The sequence below is a fragment of the Thalassophryne amazonica genome, chromosome 2 (genome assembly GCF_902500255.1).
Source record: "Thalassophryne amazonica chromosome 2, fThaAma1.1, whole genome shotgun sequence".
Classification (NCBI taxonomy): Eukaryota; Metazoa; Chordata; class Actinopteri; order Batrachoidiformes; family Batrachoididae; genus Thalassophryne; species Thalassophryne amazonica.
The window spans coordinates 100,314,290-100,342,261 of NC_047104.1; the positions used below are offsets into that span (position 1 = coordinate 100,314,290).

Here is a 27,972-nt window from a genome sequence, read left to right on the forward strand (position 1 = left end):
TGAGGGTATTTTAGCACTGCATTCTATTTAAATTTGCAAAAAGAAAAAAAAAAAATCATGTCAATCAATATATTCTATTTTGGAATGAGGCTGTAACAATGTGGAAAAAGTGAAGCGCTGCGAATACTTTCTAGGTGTACCGTATATTAAATTTATTTAGTGCAATAAATCATAGCCTGTGCATATGAATGTTGTTGTGCGGTCTTGACTCACATCCTTTCAAATGGCTACAAAAAGAAACAGCATAGCAAAAAATGCAATTTACTTGGCTATCAGTCCAAAACAAAGGAATGTGTTGAATTTAAAAACAACAGATGCAGAAAAAAAAATCCAATTAATTCAAATGCCAAAATCAAGTTTATTGTTGTAAAAAAAAAAAAAGAAGAAGAAAAAAAAGAGACACTCCATTCAAAGACTTTCCAGATCTTGTGCCACATCTGCACATATTTAAAGTGGAGTAAAGCATAACAAATACCCAATGATGGATGCATAGTCTGGATTAAAAGCCCTTTAGTTAAGATACAGTCCATATGGAAGGTCAAGTTGTTAGAGGCTTAAACATTTTGAGGGCACAATTCCAGTATCAAAATAAATAGCAGTTGAAGCGATGCACCCAAAATGATATTAACTCTGTCAAAAAGTCTTCCACTGCAATTACAGTTTCCAAAAAAAAAAAAAAAGCCCAGAGTTTTCATTTATTCACATGTTTTGACATATTTATCGTATCCAGCTTCATCCATAAGGTCATCCAGTTCTTCTGGTTTGTCAATAGTCATCTTGATTAGCCATCCTGAAAGACAACATTCAGATTTTAAAGTACCTTTGGACTCTAAATTCCTGTAAAGGTTTGGTATGTGAGGTGCGTACCCTCTGCATAGCAGGCTTTATTCACAAGTCCAGGGTTCTCTGCCAACTCTGTGTTGATTTCAGTCACTTCACCAGTCAGAGGAGAATACAGCTCACTGGCTGCCTTCACACTTTCCAAGGCACCAAACTCCTCTAAAACAGTAAAATGCACAATCACCATGTCAAGTGATAAAGCTGGCTTCACTTACTTACAAAATGTGCAGCAGAGACTTACGCATCTGTTCAAATTTCTGGCCAACATCAGGAAGTCCACAGTACACCACATCTCCCAACGCTTCCTGAAATATTCAACAATTTGTTTGTGTCATTTTAATGTCACCTAAGACCCATCAATGCATATTCATAAACAAACTAAGAAAAAAAAACAAAAAAAACATCCAGAGTTAAGAACGCAATCGCACAGCAAACAAGAGCAATCAGAGATGTCTGACGTCTGCCAATCAAGATTTGGATCACCTCCAAAATCTGCAGAGTATTCATGCGTTGATAGCTATCTGTGGTGCAAATTTGGTGAGAATCCATAAAGTATATATAAAGTGAATCATGATCCAGAATCCGGATTACCTCCAAAATTCAGTGGAGCCTTCAATGGCCTTATATCTGTCTGTGGTGCAAATTTGGTGAGAATCTATGAAGTAGTTTTGAAGAAATCCTTCAAAGCGTATATAAAGGGAAATCTTGATCAAGAATTCGGATCTGGATCACCTCCAAAATTCACTGGAGTCTTCCATACTCTAATATCTATCTGTGGTGCAAATTTGGTGAGAATCTGAAGTAATTGTTCAAAGCCTATATAAAGTGAATCTTGATCAAAAATCCTTATCTGGATCCAGATCACCTCCAAAATTCAGTAGAGTCTTCCATGCCCTAATATCCATCTGTGTTGAAAAAATCCGTGCAGTAGTTTTGATGTAATCCTACTAACAGTAATCTTTCAAAACCAATATACGAGGTGTGCGACCTTATACGACCTTATTTTTTTCAAAAACCATATGGATTTGAATCACGTGTGATTACATCAGACATGCTTGAACTCTCGTGGGCATGCGAGAGTTTTTTCACGCCTATCGGTTACGTCATTCGCCTGTGGGCAGTCTTTGAGTGAGGAGTCGCCCACTCTCTCGTTGTTTTTTCATTGTTTAGGAATGGCTCAGAGACTGCTGCTTTGTTTGATAAAAAATTTTTCAAAAACTAACTAAGGCACAACTGAGTGGACACCATTCAATAAATTCAGCTGGTTTTCGGTAAAAATTTTAACGGCTGATGAGAGATTTTGGTCTGGTAGTGTCACTTTAAGGACGGCCCACGGCACCTGACAGCGATCTGCGCTTCGAGGCGGCAGTGTCTCGCCATTTCAAGTTGAAAACTTCCACATTTCAGGCTCTGTTGACCCAGTCAGTCGTCAGAGAACAGAGAGCTTTCAGAAGAAGTCGGCATGAGGAGTTTATTCGGACATTCCATTGTTAACGGACATTTTGTAATGAAAGAACGTGCGGGCAGAGTCGCATGTCGGGCCGGACCCGACCGCGGGGGGTCGCAACAGGAAAAACACCTCCGTTGGAAACCTTAACGGGCAAGTTGGAACATGCCCAAGCTGTTAAACAATTTCTCAGTTACTCACTTGTTGAAAGCCATCAAAAGCTGCCTGAATTTTACAAATGGTTTTCAACACGGAGGTGTTATTCCGGTCGCGGCGCACACAGATTCGCCGAGTCGTCACGGAAATGACTCGGCGAACTTGCGCGCACGTCTTTCATTACAAAATGTCCTTAAACAGTGAATGTCCGCATAAAGTCCTCATGCCGGCCTCTTCTGAATCTTCTCTGTTCTCTCACGACGTCCTGGGTGAATTAAGCCTTAAATTAGGATGTTTTCAGGTCGAAACAGGCCGACAACGGCGCCTGGAAGCGCTGCGCGACGTCCCGCTCCGTGGGAAGTCCTTACAGTGACAGAAACACCCCATAATCTCTCATCAGCCGTTAAACTTTTCACCGAAAACCATCTTAATTTCTCGAATAGTGTCCACTCGGATATTCCTCACAGGTGCAGAAAAAATTTTGATAAAGCAACGCGCGCCGTCTCGAGCAGCGTGTGAAACAAAGGAATTCAGCCGAGAGGGCTGAACCACATCTCACTCAAGGCCTGCCCACAGGGAAATGACGTCACCGACACGCGTGAAAAAACTCACGCATGCGCACGAGGGTTCAAGCATGATTGGTGTAATCGCACGTCATTCAAAAACATATAGTTAAAAAAAAAATAAAAGTGTCTGTTTCTTATCTAATAGACCTCGTAAAGTGAAACTTGATCCAGAATCCAGATCATCTCCAAAATTTAATGGGTTCTTCTATGGCCTAGTATCTATCTGCGTTAATTTTGTCAAAATCCATTCAGTTGTTTTGACGTAATCCTGCTAACAGACATAAATGTCAATGATTTTATTACGCACTTGGCAGATGTACAACCCCTGGCAAAAATTATGGAATCATCAGCCTCGGAGGATGTTCATTCAGTTGTTTAATTTTGTAGAAAAAAAGCAGATCACAGACATGACACAAAACTAAAGTCATTTCAAATGGCAACTTTCTGGCTTTAAGAAACAGAAAACAGAAAACTTAAAGCAATATGTCTCAAAAATTGAAAATGCACAACAAAACAAATGAGGAACGAATGGGAGGAAACTGGAGTCAACGTCTGTGACCGAACTGTAAGAAACCGCCTAAAGGAAATTGGATTTACATACAGAAAAGCTAAACGAAAGCCATCATTAACACCTAAACAGAAAAAAAAAACAAGGTTACAATGGGCTAAGGAAAAGCAATTGTGGACTGTGGATGACTGGATGAAAGTCATATTCAGTGATGAATCTCGAATCTGCATTGGGCAAGGTGATGATGCTGGAACTTTTGTTTGGTGCTGTTCCAATGAGATTTATAAAGATGACTGCCTGAAGAGAACATGTAAATTTCCACAGTCATTGATGATATGGGGCTGCATGTCAGGTAAAGGCACTGGGAAGATGGCTGTCATTACATCATCAATAAATGCACAAGTTTACGTTGATATTTTGGACATTTTTCTTATCCCATCAATTGAAAGGATGTTTGGGGATGATGATATCATTTTTCAAGATGATAATGCATCTTGCCATAGAGCAAAAACTGTGAAAACATTCCATGCAAAAAGACACATAGGGTCAATGTCATGGCCTGCAAATAGTCCGGATCTTAATCCAATTGAAAATCTTTGGTGGAAGTTGAAGAAAATGGTCCATGACAAGGCTCCAACCTGCAAAGCTGATGTGGCAACAGCAATCAGAGAAAGTTGGAGCCAGATTGATGAAGAGTACTGTTTGTCACTCATTAAGTCCATGCCTCAGAGACTGCAAGCTGTTATAAAAGCCAGAAGTGGTGCAACAAAATACTAGTGATGTGTTGGAGCATTCTTTTGTCTTTCATGATTCCATAATTTTTTCCTCAGAAAAAAATGGCATTAAATACATTATTGTGTTGCATGTTATTAATGTCCATACAATTCATGTTGTAAAAGAATATAATTAGAATGCATGTATAAATGTTGCAAAACATAATTCTGCTCTAACAATAATATTGAAAGATCTCTGAGGGCCCTTCCCACCCCTGCACAGTTGTACAATGGTTTAGTCCCGGCGCACAGGCGACCCCCCCCCACACACACACCCCAAATGGGATCTCACAGATAGAGGAAGTGTTTAGTAGAGCTGAAACAACTAATCGATTTAACTGTTTATTAAAATAGTTGTCAACTAATTTAATCATCGATTAGTTGTTAAATAACTTTGTTTTACCGCAAATGTTTCATTTCTTCCATATAAATCAACCGTTTCTGCAGCGCAGCTTTGCTTTGAACCTTGAACCAATCAAAGCAGTGATTCGCAAATCGAAGCAGTGCTTTGATCTGGTGCTTTGTTGATTCAGTGTTTTATTTCGCTTAATTTAAATTTTTCCCCACTAAAACCCCAAAGAGCATATGTCCGTAAGTAACATTTACCTTTTTATGTTAATCTGACCTGTTATGGTCTCCTGAAACAGTTGATAGATGTATTTTATAACTTAAAAATGGGACCGATGCTAATGCGTTAGCATGTCTATGGCATTTTCAATGTTGAGGTTAGCATTAAGCTGTTGCTGCTGTCAGCACATTTGTTTTCTGTATAATAATTCATGGCTCAGCGTTTGTTGTCATAAAAGAGTCAAATGTATTACAAATTGTAATATTTTATTAATTTATTTGTACTTATATATCAATAATAATAGAAACAACAACAATAGTAATAATAACTAATAATGCCACAATACAGTTTTAGAGAAACAGACAAAAAGAATCTGATAAAACAAAACAGAAAATATTAAACCAACTAACAATGAACTAACTAACCAACTAACAATTTCCTGTGAACACCTAGTGACTTAAATCTCCACTTTATCCCTGTTTTATTAAGTTTAATGACAATTTGTTTCGGTCAAACCACTTCTAAGCTGTGTTTTTACACAAGAAAAAAAAATGCAGTAAACTGCACATTTGTGTCTTTTTTCATGAAAATATCTTATTAAATATAACATATTACACTTTTGTCAGGCCTTTAAAATAGTTTCGTGGACTCTTGCTGTAATATGTTGTCAGTGGTTGAGATAGTTGCTGTAGGCATCTAAACCTGATGGAAATCTCTTTGTGGTGTGTCGGTGATGTATGTATGTGCAAAATAAAACACTACTCCAGGTATGTTTTTGACGAGAACATAACTTTGTTACAAGGTCAAATGTTGATGTTGTGTAACAAAGGCCTTTTAATAACAACTCACTTAAAGAAATAATGGCAAAACTCACATGCAAGTGTAAAAAAAAAAAAAAAAACACACAACAACAAAATGATTAATTGAAAAATAATCGACCGATGAACTGATTAGTAAAATAATCGTTAGTTGCAGCCCTAGTGTTTAAGCTGAAATAAAATGTCTTTCCTAAAAAAAAAGCCCGGATTTCAAAAAAGAAGACAAAAAAGGACAGGGAAAGAAAACTAAATGGAGGGAAAGCAGCTGCTAATGAAATTCTTTGAAAAGAGGTGAGCTTGAAAGCTAGCTATATTGAGTTGGGGGTCTAGGGGACCCCCCCAACCCAATATTGCTCCCCCAACTTTAAAAAGGGTTCTGACTCCCAGGTGTGATCTAAGGTATACATGATTTAGATAAGATAAGAACAGCACCCATTTACAGCTGGACAGACTGTGGTAATGCCAATAACATGTCCTGTCCAAGAACACAGGCAAGTAGAAGGACGCACAGACATGGAATTGATCCCCTGCATGGTAGTCCAAATCCCATCTCACACAGCTTTACTTTTTCCCCAGGATGTTTTGACTTGCACCTGTGGTTCTATTGTATTAATAGAAAATTCTACTTAGCAAACATCTTGCTGAGATTATTATATTAATCAGAAATTTGCACAAGGCAAGATTTTGTAACTTGCATAGTGTGTCTTCAATATTTTCTACCAAATATACCTTTTAAAAAATGGGGGGGGGGGGGGCGCACCCACTGATAAATTTAGGAAGATACAAATCGTAGTATGAAATAAGCAAATGAAATGCTAGTGCAAGAGCCCCCCCTTGGTGTGTCACAGCACCCCCAAGAAAATAACTCATTTTAATTTCATCCCATGTTTTTAAGGCCTTGTCTACACTGAAACTGAACTTCTGCTATACAATCTTTTTCTTTGTCATTTTCAAAAAGTGTTCCATTCAATAAATCTCTGTTGTCACAGATCCAGTGAAACCGTGTGAAAATGGTGTAGTACACATGCCAGGCCTATATGTAGTGCTGTAATGCTTCTACAAAAAAAGAAATTGGAGAAGAAGACGTGGGACTAATGTAGCAACGAAAGCTAATACTTTAGAAGCCGGCTCACGGATTAAATCGAGTCTTAATCTGACCTGTTGCCAGAATTCATCATCACAGATGAAAACTGTTGTGCACATGACACCCTAATTTTGGAAGATGACATCTGGAAATACATTAATTAATTTGAGTTTTTAAAGAAGCCCCTCAGCATCTCTGTCTGCTCTGGGTGAGTTTCTCAGACTGAGCTGGAGGATGCCAGCACTTTGTCCCACCACCAAGAAAAAAAAAGGAAGCTAAATTAGACTGTTAAATTACATTTTGAACAACATGTTACAAAGGCAGGGCGATGACATCATCCTTTCACTTTTCCACAGTAAGACACTTCTGGCATTTCCAGATTTATGTGATTAGATAAATATTCCACTCAAACGAAAATAAACATTCATCAACAGAACTGATTGTTTTACACAAAATGAGTGTAACGTGATGTTCATTGAGATCACGTTCAACAATGTCATGATAATAATAATAATGCACCTTTCATGAATAAAAATCTCAAAGTGCTACAGGAAAAAATAAACCCTAAAAGAAGAAAAACATAAAATCTTAAGATAAAACAGTCGCCAGTATGTAATAAACCCAAAATAAAATAGAATAAAAAGACTCAGATGCAACAGATTCAGATTATCGAGACCTGTGATAGGCCTGTCGAAACAGGTATGTCTCAAGACTTTTTAAAAAGCTTCCACAGTCTGTGGAGCCCTCTGATGGTCAAGGAGGGAGTTCCAAATATGAGGGGCAGCTGAACAGAAAGCCCTATCTCCCATAGTGTGAAGTCTGGTGCGAGGGAGACGGAGAAGATTAGTGTTGTATGAAAGGAGGGAACAGGAGAGTGTGGGCGGTGAGGAGGTCTTTGAGATGAGTGGGGGGCATTGCCATGGATGCACTGGTGGGTGATGAGAGCAATCTTAAAATGATTCTCTAGGTGATGGGAGCCCATGAAGGTTATGGGCAACAGATCATGGGTTAAAGCAATAAATTTTCATCCGACTGAAATTTTTTCCTGGCAAAAATTAATGCCAGCTATTCCCTAAAATGTAACGTAGTGGAGGCACACACTCTTTTTTCCTCAATAAATACATAATACAGTATACAAATCTATTCTAAATAAAAGGCCTTTATTACGCAACATCAACATTTGACCTTGTAACAAAGTTATGTTATATTCTCGTCAAAAACATACCTGGAGTAGTGTTTTATTTTATTTTGCACATATATACATAACCGACACCACAGACATTTCCATCAGGTTTCACCCAATTATGAGCATTTTTATATGCCTACAGCAACTATCTCAATCACTGACAACATATTACAACAAGAGTCCATGAAAGTATTTTAAAGGCCTGATGACTAAAGTGTAATATGTGATCTTTAACAAGATATTTTCTTGAAGAAAGACACAAATGTGCAGTTTACTGCATTTAATTTTTTTCTTGTGTAAAAAACACAGCTTAGATGTGGTTTGACCAAAAAAATTGTCATTAAACTTAAATAAAACAGGGATGAAGTCGAGGTGTAAGAGTCACTAGGTGTTCACAGGAAACTATTTATTTCTATATTTATTTATTTATGTTCAATGTTAGTTGGTTTTATCTGTTATGTTTCTCTAAAACTGTATTGTAGCATTATTAATTATTACTATTATTGCTGTTGCTATTATTATTATTAATATATAAATAAAAAATATTAGAATTTGTAATAACCCCATGGGCTCACCACCTGCAGGGGGAACCGCTGGTGTTGGGTGCGTTGTCCCTTGGGTGGCACTGAAAGTTGAGAGCCTTGATGGATCAGACCCGGGTGGCAGGGGCTAGCTCTGGGGGTGTGGAACGTCACCTCGCTATGGGGAAAGGAGCCGAAGCTTGTGCGGGAGGTGGAGCAATACCAGTTAGATCTGGTGGGCCTTGTCTCCACGCACAGCCTCAGCTCCGGAACCACTCTCCTTGACAGGGGTTGGCCCTTATTCGTCGTTGGAGTTGCCCAGGGGGTGAGCCGCCGGGTGGGTGTGGGGATAGTCACGAGTCCCTGGCTGAGCGCCACTATGTTGGAGTTTACTCCAGTACACGAGAGGGTTGCCTCCCTGCATCTTCGGTTGGGGGGGGGGGGGGGGGGGGGGGACTCTGACCGTTTGTGCGTATGCGTTGAACAACATTTTGGAGTTTTCAGCCTTCTTGGAGTTTGAGTGGAGTCCTGTATGGGGCTCCGGTGGGGGACTCCATTGTTCTGCTGGGGGACTTCATCGCACATGTGGGCAATGACAGAGACACCTGGAGAGGTGTGATTGGGAGGAACAGCTTCCCTGATCTAAAGCTGAATGGTCGTTTGTTATTGGACTTCTGTGCTAGTCACAGACTGTCCATAACGAACACCATGTTCGAACATAAGGATGCTCATAAGTGTACATGGTACCACAGCACCCTAGGCTGAAGATCGATGATCGATTTTGTGATCATATCATCCGATTTGAGGCCGCATGTTCTGGACACTCGGGTGAAGAGAGGGGCAGAGCTGTCAACTGATCATCTGGTGGTGAGTTGGATCAGAGGGTGTGAGAGGGCTTTGGACAGACCTGGTAAGCCCAAACGGATAGTGTGGGTGAACTGGGAACGTCTGGAGGCGCCCACTGTCCGACAGATCTTCAACTCACACCTCCGGCAGAGCTTCTCTAGCATCCCTGTGGAGGTTGGGGGCATTGAACCAGAATGGCAATGTTCAAAGCTTCCACTGCTGAAGCGGGGAGCTGTAGCCTGAAGGTCTTAGGTGCCTCAAGGGGTGGCAACCCTCGAATACCGTGGTGGACACTGGTGGTCAAGGAAGCCGTCTGACTGAAGGAGGCATCCTTCTGGGATATGCCATCTCAGAGGACTCCAGAGGCAGTTGTAAGGTACCAGCAGGCCCGAAGGACAGCAGCCTCTGCTGTGGGGGAGGCAAAGCACTGGGTGTGGGAGGAGTTTGGAGCAACCATGGAAAAGGACTTTCGGTCGGCACCAAGGTGCTTCTGGCGGACCGTGAGGCACGTCAGGAGGGGAAAACAGGGAACCATCCAAGTTGTCTACAGTAAGGATGGGACTCTGCTGACCTCAACTGAGGATGTAATCCAACGCTGGAAGGAACACTTTGAGGAACTCCTGCATAAGACCGGACCACCCGCTATAGTAGGGGCAGAGCTGAAAGCTGATGGAGGGTTTTCATCAATTTCCCTGGTGGAAGTCACTGAGGTAGTCAAACAACTCTGCAGTGGCAAGGCCCCGGGGGGTTGATGAGATACGTCCAGAAATGCTGAAGGCTGTGGGTGTGGAGGGTTTGTCTTGGATGAGACGTCTCTTCAACATTGCATTGAGGTCTGGGACAGTGCCTAAGGAGTGGCAAACTGGGGTGGTGGTGCCCATATTTAAAAAGGGGGACCAGAGCGTGTGCGCCAACTACAGGGGCATCACACTACTCAGCCTCCCTGGTAAAGTCTACTCCAGGGTGCTGGAAAGGAGGTTTCAGCTGATAGTCGAACCTCTGATTGAACAGGAACAATGTGGGTTCCGTGCTGGTCGTGGAATAACCAACCAGCTCTTTACTCTCACAAGGATCCTGGAGGGTACCTGGGAATATGCCCACCCAGTCTACATGTGTTGTGTGGACTTGGAGAAGGCTTATGATCGGGGACCCTGAGAGATACTGTGGGAGGTGCTGCGGGAGTATGGAGTGAGGGGGTCCCTTCTCAGGGCCACCCAATGTCTGTACTCGCAAAGTAAGAGCTGTGTTCGGGTGCTCGACAGTAAGTCGGCCTTGTTTCTAGTGGAGGTTGGCCTCCGCCAGGGCTGCACCTTGTCACCAATCCTGTTTGTGATATTCATGGACAGGATATCGAGGTGTAGTCGGGGGGGAGGAAGGTTTCCGGTTTGGTGGGTTCAAGGTCTCATCACTGCTTTTTGCAAATGATGTGGTCCTGTTGGATTCATCAGCCGGTGACCAACACTCACTGGATCGGTTTGCAGCCGAGTGTTAAGCGGCTGGGATGAGGATCAGCACTTCTAAATCTGAGGCCATGGTTCTCAGCAGGAAACTGATGGATTGCCTACTCCGGGTAGGGAATACAGCCTTGCCCCAAGTGAAGGAGTTCAAGTACATGGTACATGGTGGCTTTACTGGCCTCTACTGGTGGTTGGCTCTCACTGCGTTATTGTATCACTTCCTGTTCCGGAGCACAGCGGTGTTTTGCTGTATCTGTTAGCTGTTTAATCTGCGTAGTTAGATTGATCTAGATAACGATTTGTTTCACAGTGTAATCTTCACGTAGGAATCCACTAGCTTAGCACAGCTACTAGCTCTTAGCCGGTTTAACATGGTGGCTTCTCCCGTCTCTCCCGCACTTCTCTGCTCTGGGTGTGAAATGTTTAGTTATTCCTCGGCCTCCTTTAGCAGTAATGGTACTTGTAATAAGTGTGGCTTATTCGTAGCTTTGGAGGCCAGGCTGGGCGAATTGGAGACTCGGCTCTGCACCTTGGAAAATCCTACAGCTAGCCAGGCCCCTGTAGTCAGTGCGGACCAAGGTAGCTTAGCCGCCGTTAGCTGTCCCCCAGCAGATCCCGAGCAGCCGGGAAAGCAGGCCGACTGGGTGACTGTGAGGAGGAAGCGTAGTCCTAAACACAAGCCCCCTGTACACCACCAACCCGTTTACATCTCTAACCGTTTTTCCCCACTCGGCGACACACCCGCCGAGGAACAAACTCTGGTTATTGGCGACTGTTTTGAGAAATATGAAGTTAGCGACACCAGCAACCATAGTCAACTGTCTTCCGGGGGCCAGAGCAGGCGACACTGAAGGAAATTTGAAACTGTTGGCTAAGGCTAAGCATAAATTCGGTAAGATTGTAATTCACGTCGGCAGTAATGACACCCAGTTACGCCAATCGGAGGTCACTAAAATTAACACTGAATCGGTGTGTAACTTTGCAAAAACAATGTCGGACTCTGTAGTTTTCTCTGGGCCCCTCCCCAATCAGACTGGGAGTGACATGTTTAGCCGCATGTTCTCCTTGAATTGCTGGCTGTCTGAGTGGTGTCCAAAAAATGAGGTGGGCTTCATAGATAATTGGCAAAGCTTCTGGGGAAAACCTGGTCTTGTTAGGAGAGACGGCATCCATCCTACTTTGGATAGAGCAGCTCATTTCTAGAAATCTGGCCAATTTTATTAAACCCTCCAAACCGTGACTACCCAGGGTTGGGACCAGGAAGCAGAGTTGTAGTCTTAAACACCTCTTTGCAGCTTCTCTCCCCCTGCCATCCCCCCAATACCCCATCCCTGTAGAGACGGTGCCTGCTCCCAGACCACCACCAACCAGTAAAAATCTTTTTAAGCATAAAAATTCAAAAAGAAAAAAATATAGCACCTTCAACTGCACCACAGACTAAAACAGTTAAATGTGGTCTATTAAACATGAGGTGTCTCGCTAAGTCCCTGTTAGTAAATGATATAATAATTGATCAACATATTGATTTATTCTGCCTTACAGAAACCTGGTTACAGTAGGATGAATATGTTAGTTTAAATGAGTCAACACCCCCGAGTCACACTAACTGTCAGAATGCTCATAGCACGGGCCGAGGGGGAGAATTAGCAGCAATCTTCCACGCCAGCTTATTAATTAATCAAAAACCCAGACAGAGCTTTTGTTGTTATCTATCGTCCACCTGGTCGTTACTGTGAGTTTCTCGGTGAATTTTCAGACCTTTTGTCTGACTTAGTGCTTAGCTCAGATAAGATAATTATAGTGGGGGATTTTAACATCCACATACGAGGTATCTTATAAAACTAACCAGCAGTTTTATAAAAAAAAAAAAAAAAAAAAAAAAAAAAAACACTATATGGATTTGATTGACATGCGATTACACCAATCATGCTTGAACCCTCGTGCGCATGCGTGAGTTTTTTCACGCGTGTCGGTGACGTCATTTCTCTGTGGGCAGGCCTTGAGTGAGATGTGGTCCAGCCCTCTCGGCTGAACTCCTTTGTTTCACACACTGCTCCAGACGGCGCGCGTTGCTTTATCAAAATTTTTTCTGGATTTGTGAGGAATATCCGAGTGGATACCATTCTCAGAAATTAAGATGGTTTTCGGTGAAAAGTTTAACGGCTGATGAGAGATTATGGGGTGTTTCTGTCTTCCATGGACCGGGACGTCCTGCAGCGCTTCCAGGCGCCGTCGTCGGCCTGTTTCGACCTGAAAACATCCTAATTTAAGGCTTAATTCCCCCAGGACGTCGTGAGAGAACAGAGAAGATTCAGAAGAGGCCGGCATGAGGACTTTATGCAGACATTCCACTGTTTAAGGACATTTTTTAAATGAAAGACGTGCGCGCAAATTCGCTCGGCGAATTCTGTGTGCGCCGCGACAGGAAAAACATCTCCGTCTTGAAAACCATTTGTAAAATTCAGGCGGCTTTTGATGGCTTTCAACAAGTGGGTAAACTGAGAAATTGTTTAACAGCTTGGGCATGTTGCCCAACTTGCCCGTTAAGGTTTCCAACGGAGGTGTTTTTCCTGTCGCGACCCCCCGCGGTCGGGTCCGGCCCGACATGCGACTCTGCCCGCATGTTCTTTCATTATAAAATGTCTGTTAACAATGGAATGTCCGAATAAACTCCTCATGCCGACTTCTTCTGAAAGTTCTCTGACGACTTACTGGGTTAACACAGCCTGAAATGTGGAAGTTTTCAACTTGAAACGGCGAGACGCCGCCGCCTCGAAGCGCAGATCGCCGCCAGCCGTCCTTAAAGCGACAGTTACAGACCAAAATCTCTCATCAGCCGTTAAAATTTTTACCGAAAACCAGCTGAATTTATCGAATGGTGTCCACTCAGTTGTGCCTTACAGTTTTGAAAAAATTTTGATCAAACAAAGCAGCAGTCTGAGCCATTCCTAAACACAAAAAAAAAAAAAAAAAAAAAAAAAAAAAAAAAAATCGACGAGAGAGAGAGTGGGCGACTCCTCACTCAAAGACTGCCCACAGGCGAATGACGTAACCGACAGGCGTGAAAAAACTCTTGCATGCCCAAGAGGGTTCAAGCATGTCTGATGTAATCACACGTGATTCAAATCCATATGGTTTTTGAAAAAAATAATAAGGTCAGATGCTTTTATAATAAACCTCGTAGATGCTGAGAATGACAGCCTCAACACTGCATTTAATCTATTATTAGACTCAATTGGCTTTGCTCAAAATGTAAATGAGTCCACCCACTGCTTTAATCATACTTTAGATCTTGTTTTGACTTATGGTATGGAAATTGAAGACTTAACAGTATTCCCTGAAAACCCCCTTCTGTCTGATCATTTCTTAATAACATTTACTTTAATGGACTACCCAGCAGTGGGGAACAAGTTTCATTACAGTAGAAGTCTTTTGGAAAGCGCTGTAACTAGGTTTAAGGATATGATTCCTTCTTTGTTATGTTCTCCACTGCCATATACCAACACAGTGCAGAGTAGCTACCTAAACTCTGTGAGTGAGAGAGATTATCTCGTCAATAGTTTTACATCCTCATTGAGCACAACTTTGGATGCTGTAGCTCCTCTGAAAAAGAGAGCCTTAAATCAGAAGTGCCTGACTCCGTGGTATAACTCACAAACTCGCAGCTTAAAGCAGATAACCCGTAAGTTGGAGAGGAAATGGCATCTCACTAATTTAGAAGATCTTCACTTAGCCTGGAAAAAGAGTCTGTTGCTCTATAAAAAAGTCCTCCGTAAAGCTAGGACATCTTAATACTCATCACTAATTGAAGAAAATAAGAACAACCCCAGGTTTCTTTTCAGCACTGTAGCCAGGCTGACAGAGTCAGAGCTCTATTGAGCCGAGTATTCCTTTAACTAGTAATGACTTCATGACTTTCTTTGCTAATAAATTTTAACTATTAGAGAAAAAATTACTCATAATCATCCCAAAGACATATCGTTATCTTTGGCTGCTTTCAGTAATGCTGGTATTTGGTTAGACTCTTTCTCTCCGATTGTTGTGTCTGAGTTATTTTCATTAGTCACTTCCTCCAAACCATCAACATGTCTATTAGACCCCATTCCTACCAGGCTGCTCAAGGAAGCCCTATTATTAATTAATGCTTCGATCTTAAATATGATCAATCTATCTTTATTAGTTGGCTATGTACCATAGGCTTTTAAGGTGGCAGTAATTAAACCATTACTTAAAAAGCCATCACTTGACCCAGCTATCTTAGCTAATTATAGGCCAATCTCCAACCTTCCTTTTCTCTCAAAAATTCTTGAAAGGGTAGCTGTAAAACAGCTAACTGATCATCTGCAGAGCAATGGTCTATTTGAAGAGTTTCAGTCAGGTTTCAGAATTCATCATAGTACAGAAACAGCATTAGTGAAGGTTACAAATGATCTTATGGCCTCAGACAGTGGACTCATCTCTGTGCTTGTCCTGTTAGACCTCAGTGCTGCTTTTGATACTGTTGACCATAAAATTTTATTACAGAGATTAGAGCATGCCATAGGTATTAAAGGCACAGCACTGCGGTGGTTTGAATCATATTTATGTAATAGATTACAATTTGTTCATGTAAATGGGAAGTCTTCTTCACAGACTAAGGTTAATTATGGAGTTCCACAAGGTTCTGTGCTAGGACCAATTTTATTCACTTTCTACATGCTTCCCTTAGGCAGTATTATTAGAAAGCATTGCTTAAATTTTCACTGTTACGTAGATAATACCCAGCTTTAGCTATCCATGAAGCCAGAGGACACACACCAATTAGTTAAACTGCAGGAATGTCTTTCAGACATAAAGACATGGATGACCTCTAATTTCCTGCTTTTAAATTCAGATAAAACTGAAGTTATTGTACTTGGCCCCACAAACCACAAATCTTAGAAACATGGTGTCTAACCAGATTCTTACTCTGGATGGCATTACCCTGACCTCTAGTAATACTGTGAGAAATCTGAGTCATTTTTGATCAGGATATGTCCTTCAATGCGCATATTAAGCAAATATGTAGGACTGCTTTTTTAAATTTGCGCAATATCTCTAAAATTAGAAAGGTCTTGTCTCAGAGTGATGCTGAAAAACTAATTCATGCATTTATTTCCTCTAGACTGGACTATTGTAATTCATTATTATCAGGTTGTCCTAAAAGTTCCCTGAAAAGCCTTCAGTTAATTCAAAATGCTGCAGCTAGAGTGCTAACAGGGACTAGAAGGACAGAGCATATCTCACCCATATTGGCCTCGTGTTAATTCTAGAATATAATTTAAAATTCTTCTTCTTACTTATAAGGTTTTGAATAATCAGGTCCCATATTATCTTAGGGACCTCATAGTACCATATCACCCCAATAGAGCGTTTCGCTCTCAGACTGCAGGCTTACTTGTAGTTCCTAGGGTTTTTAAGAGTAGAATGGGAGGCAGAGCCTTCAGCTTTCAGGCTCCTCTCCTGTGGAACCAGCTCCCAATTCGGATCAGGGAGACAGACACCCTCTCTACTTGTAAGATTATGCTTAAAACAGGGGCGGTCCTGGAGGCGGGCCGACCGGGGCGGCATTGCGGGGGGGCGGCACGACAGTGCGGAAAAAAAAAAAAAAACGGGGGGGTTGTCCTGACGGGGGGGTTCGTGGTTTCGTTACGGCAGAGCAGCGCCACCACCTTCCCATCACATGGCGGCTTTCCTCTCACTCATTCCCGCAGCTTCACAGTGCTATAAACAGTAGCGAAGCAAAGACTGCAGTGAAACGAAACGAGTCATTGGATAAATACTGGGCTTTTTCCCGCCCATCGGACGCTCAGCGTGTCTGGGGGTCTATGGGGCAGTGGGCTGGCCTCGGCCGGTCCGGACGCTCAGCTTCTGCATGATGATTGGATGATCTGTCTGAGGCTGAATCCCTTTTTGATTGACAGCGAAATGAGCAAATCAGTGATCTTTTGGTGTAAACATCCGTGGGAGCATTTTCATTCTTTTCTGAGTTGAACCGGAGACTTTCCTAATCCTCTTAGCGGCATTTTCTTTGTTAAAAACGACTAGCAACAAATCGAGCTTCTATTTCTGGTGTGTTTTTTTGTAGCTGCTTGTGTTTGGAGACTGACTTCTATCACTCTTTCTGACTTCTATCGCAGTTTCTGTCCCTACCGAGCAGCGGGTGCTGCTGAGCTCCTTCACCGTCACAAAGTACTCACAGGCAGACAAACTTCACACTAGCCTCGCGCCAGTCCCAGCTAGCGAGCTGCACATAATGGCAGACAATTTGAATGTTGTGGACCGGATTTTGGCGAAGCCATTTGATAGTCTTCCTTATGAAGAAGCCATGGCTGCTGTCATGGCTTCAGCTCTCAATGGTTTGCAGGCCAAAGTTAAAGCAATAGCTCCTAGTGCAATGTTTGTGCATTGCTATGCACACAGACTGAATCTGGTTCTGTCTCAGGGGGCTAAATGCTTATCTGAGTGCAGAATATTTTTTGCATCACTCTCTGGGTTTGCCACATTTTTCTCAAAATCCACAAAGAGGATGTCTTTTCTTGAGTCTGCAGGCTGCTCAAGGTTGCCCAAAAATGCTCCTACTCGATGGCATTTCACATCACCGATAGTGAGCACTGGGGCAAACAATTATGATGCCCTCCTGCAAACTTTTGAGATGATCATTGCAGATAAGTCCATGGATGATGACGACACATTAGACTGTGCCAATTTCTTTGTGTTTGTTATTGCAGTAGTCATTAAAACTAGAAATTTGTTCTTTAAAATAGCTGTTGTGAGTTAATTTGTGGGATTGTGGGTGTTCAGGATGAAGTTAGTGTTTTCATGGGTGGTGGGGCGGAGGTGGTGGCCACGTTAGTGTGCGCGGGGGGGGGGGGCGCACGCAGGGGGTTTCGCCAGGGGAGTAAATCACTCTAGGACCGCCACTGGCTTAAAACTTTCCTTTTTGCTAAAGCTTATAGTTCGGGCTGGATCAGGTGACCCTGAACCATCCCTTAGTTATGCTGCTATAGACTTAGACTGCTGGGGGGTTCCCATGATGCACTGAGTGTTTTTCTCTTTTTGCTCTGTATGCACCACTCTGCATTTAATCATTAGTGATTGATCTCTGCTGTCTTCCACAGCATGTCTTTTTCCTGATTCTCTCCCCTTAGCCCCAACCAGTCCCAGCAGAAGACTGCCCCTCCCTGAGCCTGGTTCTGCTGGAGGTTTCTTCCTGTTAAAAGGGAGTTTTTCCTTCCCACTGTCGCCAAGTGCTTGCTCATAGGGGGTTGTTTTGACCGTTGGTTTTTCTGTAATTATTGTATGGCTTTTGCCTTGCAATATAAAGTGCCTTGGGGCAACTGTTGTTGTGATTTGGCGCTATATAAATAAAATTGATTTGAAGTACACCGGGGTCTTGTTCACAAGTGAGGGGACGATGGAGCGCGAGACTGGCCACAGAATTGGCGCAGCAGGGGTGGTGTTGCATTCACTCTACCGTACTATTTTGACAAAAAGGGTGCCGAGCCAAAAGGCAGAGCTCTCGATCTGCTGGTCGGTCTTTGTTCCTACTCTCACCTATAGTCGTGAGGGTTGGGTCATGACCGGAAGGACTGGATCGTGGGTACAAGCAACCGAGGTGGGCTTCCTTAGGAGGGTGGCTGGTGTCTCCCTTAGAGAAAGGGTGAGAAGTTCGGTCATCTGTGGGGAGCTCCGAGTAGAGTCACTGCTCCTTCGCATTGAAAGGAGCCAGCTGAGGTGGTTCGGGCATCTGGCAAGGATGCCATGTGGGCGCTTCCCTAGGGAGGTGTTCCAGGCACGTCCGTCTGGAAGGAGACCACGGGGAAGACCCAGGACTAGGTGGAAGATGATATCTCCACACTGGCCTGGGAACGCCTTGGGATCCCCCAGTCAGAGGTGGTCAATGTGGCATGGGAAAGGGAAGTCTGTGGTCCCCTGCTGGAGCTGTTGCCCCCGTGACCCGAACCCAGAGAAGGGGTTGAAGATGAGTGAGTGAGAGAGTAGAATTTGTAATACATTTGACTCTTTTACGACAACAAACACTGAGCTATTAATTATTATACAGAAAACAACTGCACACAAACGTGCTGAGATGCAAACAGATTAATGCTAACTTTAACATTGAAGACACCATAGACATGCTAAAGCATTAACATCGGTCCCGTTTTTAAGTTATAAAATACATCAACTGTTTCAGAAGACCATAACAGGTCGGTTTAACATAAAAAAGGTAAATATTACTCAGACATATGCTCTTTAGGGTTTTAGTGGGGAAAAATTAAGATAAAGCGAAATAAAATGATGAACTACTGAAGCACTGCTTCATTGGTTCAAAGCAAAGCCACACCCTGCTCTACTTGGGGAAGGTCTGCCAATGTTCCCATGAAGACAGGGAGGAGAAGGATTGTGGCTCATGGCAAGTAGTAGAGTGGAGAAGAGTGAAAATTCACACAGTCCCTTCCTCCGCGGGCCACGCTGACATTGCTGCTGCTTTGATTAGTGCACAATGGGATGTTGCTTTGAAAGTGAGAGTATCATATTTCGGACCCAAAACCAGTGGTGGGCACAGTTCCGATAATAGATAATTATCGAAGATAATGGTTTCATTATCGGATTATCTTTTTAGATAACTTTAAAAACCATTACCAGACTAATTTTCTTCCAATACATTTTTATCCGATAACTTTTAGACCAATAACATAGTAAACAAAGATGAACACTGACAAACACTTTTAAAATTTAAAATCAGTTGAGCACCTACCTGTTAAATGTTTCCTAATAGATGCATAGTTCTACCCTCTGCAAACAGAAGAGAGCTGCTTCCATAAGAAACCACTCTATCCTCTGCAGGCAAAAGAGAACTGGTCTCAAAAAAAAAAAATCATTTCCTTTAACACCATACTGATATGCTGGCAATATCACTCAAGTCATCCAGAGGCATACATTTTTAACTTATGGTTCAAATTTTAACCAAACTAATTTTGGACAAGTTATTTAAAATTACTGTCATGCCTGACGTTTTATAAAGTGAAAATATCAGATACGCATATGTTTTAGTTTAAGTAATGTGCTAATTTTAAGGTTTTAGTGAGCACATGCTGTGCCCAGCAGTGCATTATGGGTAGGATAGTCTAATCTCAGTATGTTCACAACAGGACAAATGCATTTCAGACAATCTGTTCAGGCTCTACGGACAGCAGCATTAAACTAGTGCCTAAAACTCTCGTGAATATATTCTCTGGGCTTATAGACGTTATTGTATTTAAGTTTGTTAAATTCCACACATCTTAAATATAGCAGACACCGATTATCTGGGATTTTGTTTTGGCAAGTTTTTCAGGCCTCTACTGCCAACTACTGGCCTGTAGTGTTCATGGCAGTATTCACCCTCAGTACTAAGCGTCTGAGCACCAGTAGATGGCAGTGTTCTATTTATTTTGACCGCGGTTATATCAGATGGTTGTCAAACGTTTTGGCTTTGCAAATGTCTTTTTTGTGTGTTTTTTTTTTTTTACAAGTTAAGTTTAAAAACAACAACAAAAAAAAACATTACAAGACAGCTCTGCGGTGTTTGCACAGGCACAGTGCGAGCGGTTGGACGCTTGTAGCCCCTCAGCAGCAGGATAACCTCACGACGGCCGACCAGAATAATATCAAACAGGTTTGATTTTCATTCGACCATACGATCGGCGATCAGGAGGTGGTCGTGAGCTGTTAAATGCAGCTTGTTACTACACTCAACAAAAATATAAACGCAACACTTTTGGTTTTGCTCCCATTTTGTATGAGATGAACTCAAAGATCTAAAACTTTTTCCACATACACAATATCACCATTTCCCTCAAATATTGTTCACAGACCAGTCTAAATCTGTGATAGTGAGCACTTCTCCTTTGCTGAGATAATCCATCCCACCTCACAGGTGTGCCATATCAAGATGCTGATTAGTGCACAGGTGTGCCTTAGACTGGCCACAATAAAAGGCCACTCTGAAAGGTGCAGTTTTATCACACAGCACAATGCCACAGATGTCGCAAGATTTGAGGGAGCGTGCAATTGGCATGCTGATAGCAGGAATGTCAACCAGAGCTGTTGCTCGTGTATTGAATGTTCATTTCTCTACCATAACCCATCTCCAAAGGAGTTTCAGAGAATTTGGCAGTACATCCAACCAGCCTCACAACCGCAGACCACGTGTAACCACACCAGCCCAGGACCTCCACATCCAGCATGTTCACCTCCAAGATCGTCTGAGACCAGCCACTCTGACAGCTGCTGAAACAATCGGTTTGCATAACCAAAGAATTTCTGCACAAACTGTCAGAAACTGTTTCAGGGAAGCTCATCTGCATGCTCGTCGTCCTCATCGGGGTCTCGACCTGACTCCAGTTCGTCGTCATAACCGACTTGAGTAGGCAAATGCTCACATTCGCTGGCGTTTGGTACATTGGAGAGGTGTTGGTATGGTATGGGCAAGCATCTGTTATGGACGAAGAACACAGGTGCATTTTATTGATGGCATTTTGAATGCACAGAGATACCGTGACGAGATCCTGAGGCCCATTGTTGTGCCATACATCCAAGAACATCACCTCATGTTGCAGCAGGATAATGCACGGCCCCACGTTGCAAGGATCTGTACACAATTCTTGGAAGCTGAAAATGTCCCAGTTCTTGCATGGCCGGCATACTCAACGGACATGTCACCCATTGACCATGTTTTGGATGCTCTGGACCGGCGTATACGACAGCGTGTACTGTACCAGTTCCTGCCAATATCCAGCAACTTCGCACAGCCATTGAAGAGGAGTGGACCAACATTCCACAATTGACAATCAACTCTATGCGAAGGAGATGTGTTGCACTGCATGAGGCAAATGGTGGTCACACCAGATACTGACTGGTATCCCCCCCAATAAAACTGCACCTTTCAGAGTGGCCTTTTATTGTGGGCAGTCTAAGGCACACCTGTGCACTAATCATGGTGTCTAATCAGCATCTTGATATGGCACACCTGTGAGGTGGGATGGGTTATCTCAGCAAAGGAGAAGTGCTCACTATCACAGATTTAGACTGGTCTGTGAACAATATTTGAGGGAAATGGTGATATTGTGTATGTGGAAAAAGTTTTAGATCTTTGAGTTCATCTCATACAAAATGGGAGCAAAACCAAAAGTGTTGCGTTTATATTTTTGTTGAGTGTACATGTACACTACACGATGCAGGACGCGCGATTAACCTGAAACTCGGTCCAAAAAAATAAAATAAAATAAAATAAAAAAATAAAAAAATTCTCGCATGAATGAAAAATCATCTGAAAAAGGGCCAAAACTCACACAGTATAAAGCCAACATTTATATGTCAAGACAAAACTGAGTGCACGTTTTACATCATCATCAAACGTGCGCACGGCACAATATAATAAAATGAGCGCACATTCTCTCCACATGCAAAACATTTTGCGATGACACTTCCAGGGCTCCATAAAAATACCTGTTTTTACAAATAAAAAATGGAATATTTTACAAAAGCACATTTATCTGTAAACACCAACACAGGACACATTAACATGTTAGTTTACATAATGAATGACTGAACCAATCAGTGTTTAGCAGAGGCACTTTTACCCAGAATCCTTTGCGATCTGTCTGTTTGTTACATTAAAAGATATATGCTATATTTTAACTTTGTATAAATGACAGAATTGACATTAATGGAGTTATTCTATCGGTATTAATGTTATTTATAAATCAAAACCATAAGTCAGCATGACTATTTTCCATGACCTCCGTCTGCAGCGAGTGTAGTTTCAAGTTGTTGAAATGGTTCAGTCTTTGTTGCCCAAATATCCATGAGTGAAATTGAAAAGAAATGAAGTCTGTGTGGTTTAAAGAACTACCTGAGGAACAGCAGTAGGCACAGATAAAGCAGTGACCCCTAGTAACTCGTGGCAATGATCCTTCAGAGAACACGGCCTCTGGACAGGAACCAAATCTTTGATGCTTTTGCTCTTAACCACAACAACGGGTGCATTGTGCTGTTATGAAGACATCAATGGTACGTGAAAGATTTTCTCTCTGCCTACTGTTGGCTACACATGGAGGTCTGAATATTTGTATTGAACAGTAGCCTTGGTTTATGTGTGTGATTTTGGTCATTCTATATGTCATTAGTGACTGTCGCAGATGGGAATGTGGCTATGTGTACGCATGCCTGCGAATGTGGCAAAGGTTTAGCAGAGGGCCATCGCGACACATGAGCCCATAGCACACTCAAAAATGGCAAGCCCCCCAAAGCACCTGCAGAAAAATATCTCTGGAGCCACCACTGGAAGGGAACAGCTTATGTAGAGGCTGTAAAGAGAGTATCCAGGTGTTAACAGTGCTTTAGAAACCTGAGAACACTACACGGATAGAAACATGTCAATACAGGCCAGAAGTCAAGGGTACGGTGCTTGTGACAATGTCTGAGTTTGTTCAAATTATGGTTTATGTTATCAACTGTACTGTCCAGATAAGATATCCCAGTTGGCAGCAGTAAAACCCCTTTCACACCGGCGCAAACGTAGAGTTGTGTATTGCGGCGTACCATCTACACTGAGTTAAATAGCTCTACTCTGAGTTTTTACTCCCTACGCAGCAGTATGCTGAGCGCTATGAGAGCAGAATGCAAGAAATTAAACATTAAATTTTAATCGGCGCAGAAAGTACGCAATTTTTAAGTAAGTCTACACAACACAACAGTTTGTAAATCTACACAACACTGTGCTACTGTACAACAAGCCTCCACAATTCTACAGACCAGGGCGACAATTCCTTTTATCAGTACATACCTGGATTGATAGATTTTATTCATCCCGACTTTACTGGCAGTGAAGCTTGAAAGCCATGGAAGAAGATTGAGCCAAGCTTCCACGGTCAGAGGACATGTCCACTGTCCCCCGTTCACTTTTCACGGTGGGTCACGCGCAGCCCCAGAAGCAGTTTTACTTTGCTTCGTTTAACTTCTCCAGTCTGTCGATTGCAGCACGGTGAAAGAGTCCATCAAGTCCTGCTCACGGACGATTGCCAGCAGGAGGACATCTCCAGCGTCCACTTCTCACGGCAGGTTGCATGTGTGGCCGCCAGAAGCAGCTCTGCTTTGCTTCACTTTACTTTGTTTTTCATGTCATCCAGTCTGTCACGATTGTAACACCTTAATAAAGTCCATCAACTCCTCCTTACGGACTGATAGCCAGCAGGAGGACATGTCACTTCTCACGATGGGTCATGCATGTGGTTGCCAGAAGCAGCTCTGCTTTGGTTCATTTTCACCTCCTCCAGTCTGCCGGCAGCTGCGCACAAATGGACTGTCTTGTGCATAACTAACGACAAACACTGATCAAAAGGGAATGCAATAACACAGGTTTTCCTGCTTTTACAAGGGACAAGAGTCATAACTCTGTGGATCAAAGCTGTTCTCACAGAATGTCCGCTGACGGCTTAAAAACCTTTTCACACCTTCATGTTCAAGTGAACTGTCACAATTTTGAATTGCCACTCAAAGTGATTTCCACTGCTCTGTTTCTCTGCTCTCCCTGCGTGCAACGTGAGTCCATTCATGGAACATTTTGAGAACAGAGCACTGTCTCTCATGGTCAAACAAGAAGCTGAGTTTAAACTGCAATATTTTCCTTCCTTTCTTTTTTCTGGGTGGGGTGTGGGGGCAAACAACAGACTCTGAACTTCGTGACCTGATGTTACAAGACAGCCGTGTGTCCCGCTGTACGTTAAAAAATGTTTTGAGAATGGAGCGGCAGAAAATAGCGCTATGGCTACATATGTGGCAGTACTGCAACTGTAAATACCTCATGATACAGTCCACTGTATTCCAAGAGCAGCAATGTGTTCTGCACAGCCAACAGGAGTGAACTGAAAGAGTTGAACTGCAGCAAGGGCTACACGCGACAGTACGCACACATTAAAAGCAAACACACACACAGCTGCAAGCAAATCTACGAACGTAACAACACGCGATTACACAGGAACAACGGCGAGTATGCACGCTTTTTCGGCGTACTCTAAACGCAACAACTCTACGTTTGCGCCGTGTGAAAGAGGCTTAGCACACACCAGTTTAAACCCAGCAGAGTCTGGCTTTGTTGTGCCCAGTTTAGTCTGCAGGGTTCTTTCTGGGGCTGTGATATTTGCGTATTTGTGAGCAGAATCTCACATCAACTTTTATTTCCCTTCATTAATTTCCTCACACTACAATTTTAAGCCATCATTTTACATGTACCTGCCAATATACTTTGTGTCTTAGTGTTTTTAATAGGACATCTCAGCAGTTTTCTCAAGTCAGTTATCGAGCTGACTAACAATTGTAGTGAGAGCAGCACAATGGGTCAAGGCAGCAGATGCGGGTGTGTGGGGTTGTGTTTCACTCTACATTTAATCTTCTGTGATTGTTTTTTGGACATAATTTACAGTCCATAGTCAATTGACCTTTTTAGGTGTGTTTTTGGGTTTGATTAGCTGCTATGGCGCTCAATGGCACCTCTCTGAAAGCTCAACTGTCAAACACACATACACACACAATTGTATGCAAAAGTTTGGGCATTCCTGAATTTTCATAATTTCCCTTTATAAATCAATGGTTGTCTGGATCAGAAATTTCAGTTAAACATATCATATAGCAGACGAACACACTGATATTTGAGAAGTGAAATGAAGTTTCTAGTATTACAGAAAGTGTGCAATAATTAAACAAAATTAGGCAGGTGCATACATTTGGGCACCCTTGTCATTTTATTGATTTGAATGCATTTAGCACTAATTATTGGATCACAAAATTGGTTCCTCCTTACACAAGTAAATCCAGTCATGAGAAAGAGTATTTAAGGTGACAAATGTTTCTCCTCTTTACATCTCTTCTAATGAGTGGCAACATGGGATCCTCTAAACAACTCTCAAATAACCTGAAAACAAAAATTGTTCAACATCATGGTTTAAGGGAAGGATACAAAAAGCTATCTCAGAGATTTCAGCTGTCAGTTTCCAATGTGAGGAAATTGAAGACGGCAGGCACAGTAGTAGTTAAGGCTCAAAGTGGCAGGCCAAGATAAAGCTCAGATAAGCTGAAGCAAAGGATGGTGACAACAGTCATAGTCAACCCATAGAACCTACAACATGATCTTGCTTAGGGTTGGGTATCAAGAACCGGTTCTTTTCGGGTATCATTAAGAAATGATTCGATCCACCGACAATAGCCTTTTTGCTGAACGATTCCCTTATCGGTCCTTCAAAGAGGCCGTTGTTTTTGGGGAAAATGATCATGTCTCTATGTCAATTACAGAACCCCTGCAGGGTCTGTAATCAACCGTTTCTGCAGCATGATTCTTCTTTGAAGCATTGATCCAACCTGCTGCTTCATGGTTCTTTGTTTTATTTCACTTTATCTTAATTTTTCCCCGCTAAAACCCCAAAGAGCATATGCCTGTATAATAGTTACCTTTTTATGTTAAGCTGACCTGTTATGGTCTTCTGAAACAGTTGATAAATGTATTTTATAACTTAAAAAAACAGGGCCGATGCTAACGTGTTAGCATGTCTATGGCATTTTCAGTGTTAAAGTTAGCATTAAGCTGTTCACATCTCAGCACGTTTGTGTAAATTTGTTTTCTGTATAATAACTAATGGCTCAGTGTTTGTTGTCATAAAAGAGTCAAATGTATTACAAATTGTAAATTTTTTAAATTTATTTTTGTTTATATATTAATAATAGCAACAACAATAATAATAATAATGCTACAACACAATTTTAGAGAAAGAGACAAAGAGAACCTGATTAAAAACAACAGAAAATATAAAACCAACTAACAATGAACATAAATAAAGTGTTTCCTGTGAACACCTAGTGATTGTTACACCTCCACTTCATCCCTGTTTTTTAAATGACAATTTGTTTCGATCAAATCATATTTTCAATTTGTTAATTTCTTCAGTGATTTCCTCCAGAACTATCTGCCAAGAGAGAAAACTGCTGCATCCTAGTAAGGTCAGAATACTACTGGAATGAATATGAATAAGGAAAGTTGGGTTTTTTTCCTCACCAAAATGGATGCTGCACTCACTCCAGTTTATTGTCTGGAATAACCCCAGATTGCAGAGCTTCTAGAATTCAAACATTTTCATGTGGGTAGTGTGGGGGGTAATTTTGGGTTACAGCTTTTTTGTTTTTCACCACTTTAATCCCTGTGCGTCACTTTTGTGCAGATTAAAGTCACTAACTGGGACTCCTGTTTTGTTGCGATAAAGAAATGAGAATCGTCCACTGTTCTTTTCACACAGCTCCAAACGCTGCGCGGCTCTCTGCAGAGTCAAGTTAGAATGATAGAGTCCAGTCAGAATTAATAAATTCAAAGCGAAACACTGTTTAAATCAAATGACACCTCTTTCCAAATGTAATGCAAACTGCAGTTGATCACAAATGTTTTTTTTTTTCCCCTCCCAAAATGAGATGTCCTGTGCTGATGTGCAGCAGCCAGCTGAGCTCAGAGGTATGGAGAGCCATTCATGCCAAAATGTCTGAAAGGAAATGCTTTTGACAAAAACTACAGATTTTATTTATGGCCAGAGATCAAGGATACAGTGACCAATTTCATATTTATTTACTTTAAGAGTCAAAATGTTGACACAAAACCTGTAAAGCCTACTTTTAGTATACAGAAAATTCACAAGAGGTATCGATAAAGAATCTGATTGATAAGCAGAATCGATAGATAAAATCTTATCAATACCCATCCCCAATCTTGCTGCAGATAGTATCTCTGTGCATCGTTCAACTATACAGCGCACTTTGCACAAAGAGATGCTGTATGATGCTGTAATGCAAAGGAAGCCTTTTCTGCGTACACGCCACAAACAGAGTCGCATGAGGTATGCTAAAGCACATTTGGACAAGCCAGCTTCATTTTGGAATAAGGCGCTGTGGACTGATGAAACTAAAACAGTTAGTTGGACATAAGGGGCGGTATACATGGCTGAAAAAGAATACAGCATTCCAAGAAAAACACTTGCTACCTACAGTAAAATTTCCCTCATGCTGTGGGGATGTGTGGCCAGTGCAGGTACTGGGAATCTTGTTAAAATTGAGGGTCACATGGATTCCAGTCAATATCAGCAGATTCTTGAGAACAACGTTCAT

The 27,972-nt window shown here is 42.1% G+C and overlaps 1 protein-coding gene across 1 annotated transcript in view; it reads right to left on the reverse strand.

Annotated features, from left to right (window-relative positions):
• Window positions 1-672: 672 nt before the first annotated feature.
• The window catches only part of gcshb (glycine cleavage system protein H (aminomethyl carrier), b), a 36,710-nt gene continuing 9,410 nt past the window's right edge, over window positions 673-27,972 (reverse strand). Inside the window, exons 3-5 of the mRNA XM_034190481.1 lie at window positions 1,082-1,145; window positions 868-999; window positions 673-790 (exon numbers count right to left, since the gene is read on the reverse strand). Coding sequence (XP_034046372.1) covers window positions 696-790; window positions 868-999; window positions 1,082-1,145 — 291 coding nt within the window. The 3' untranslated portion in view covers window positions 673-695. The remainder of the gene's footprint in view (window positions 791-867; window positions 1,000-1,081; window positions 1,146-27,972) is intronic.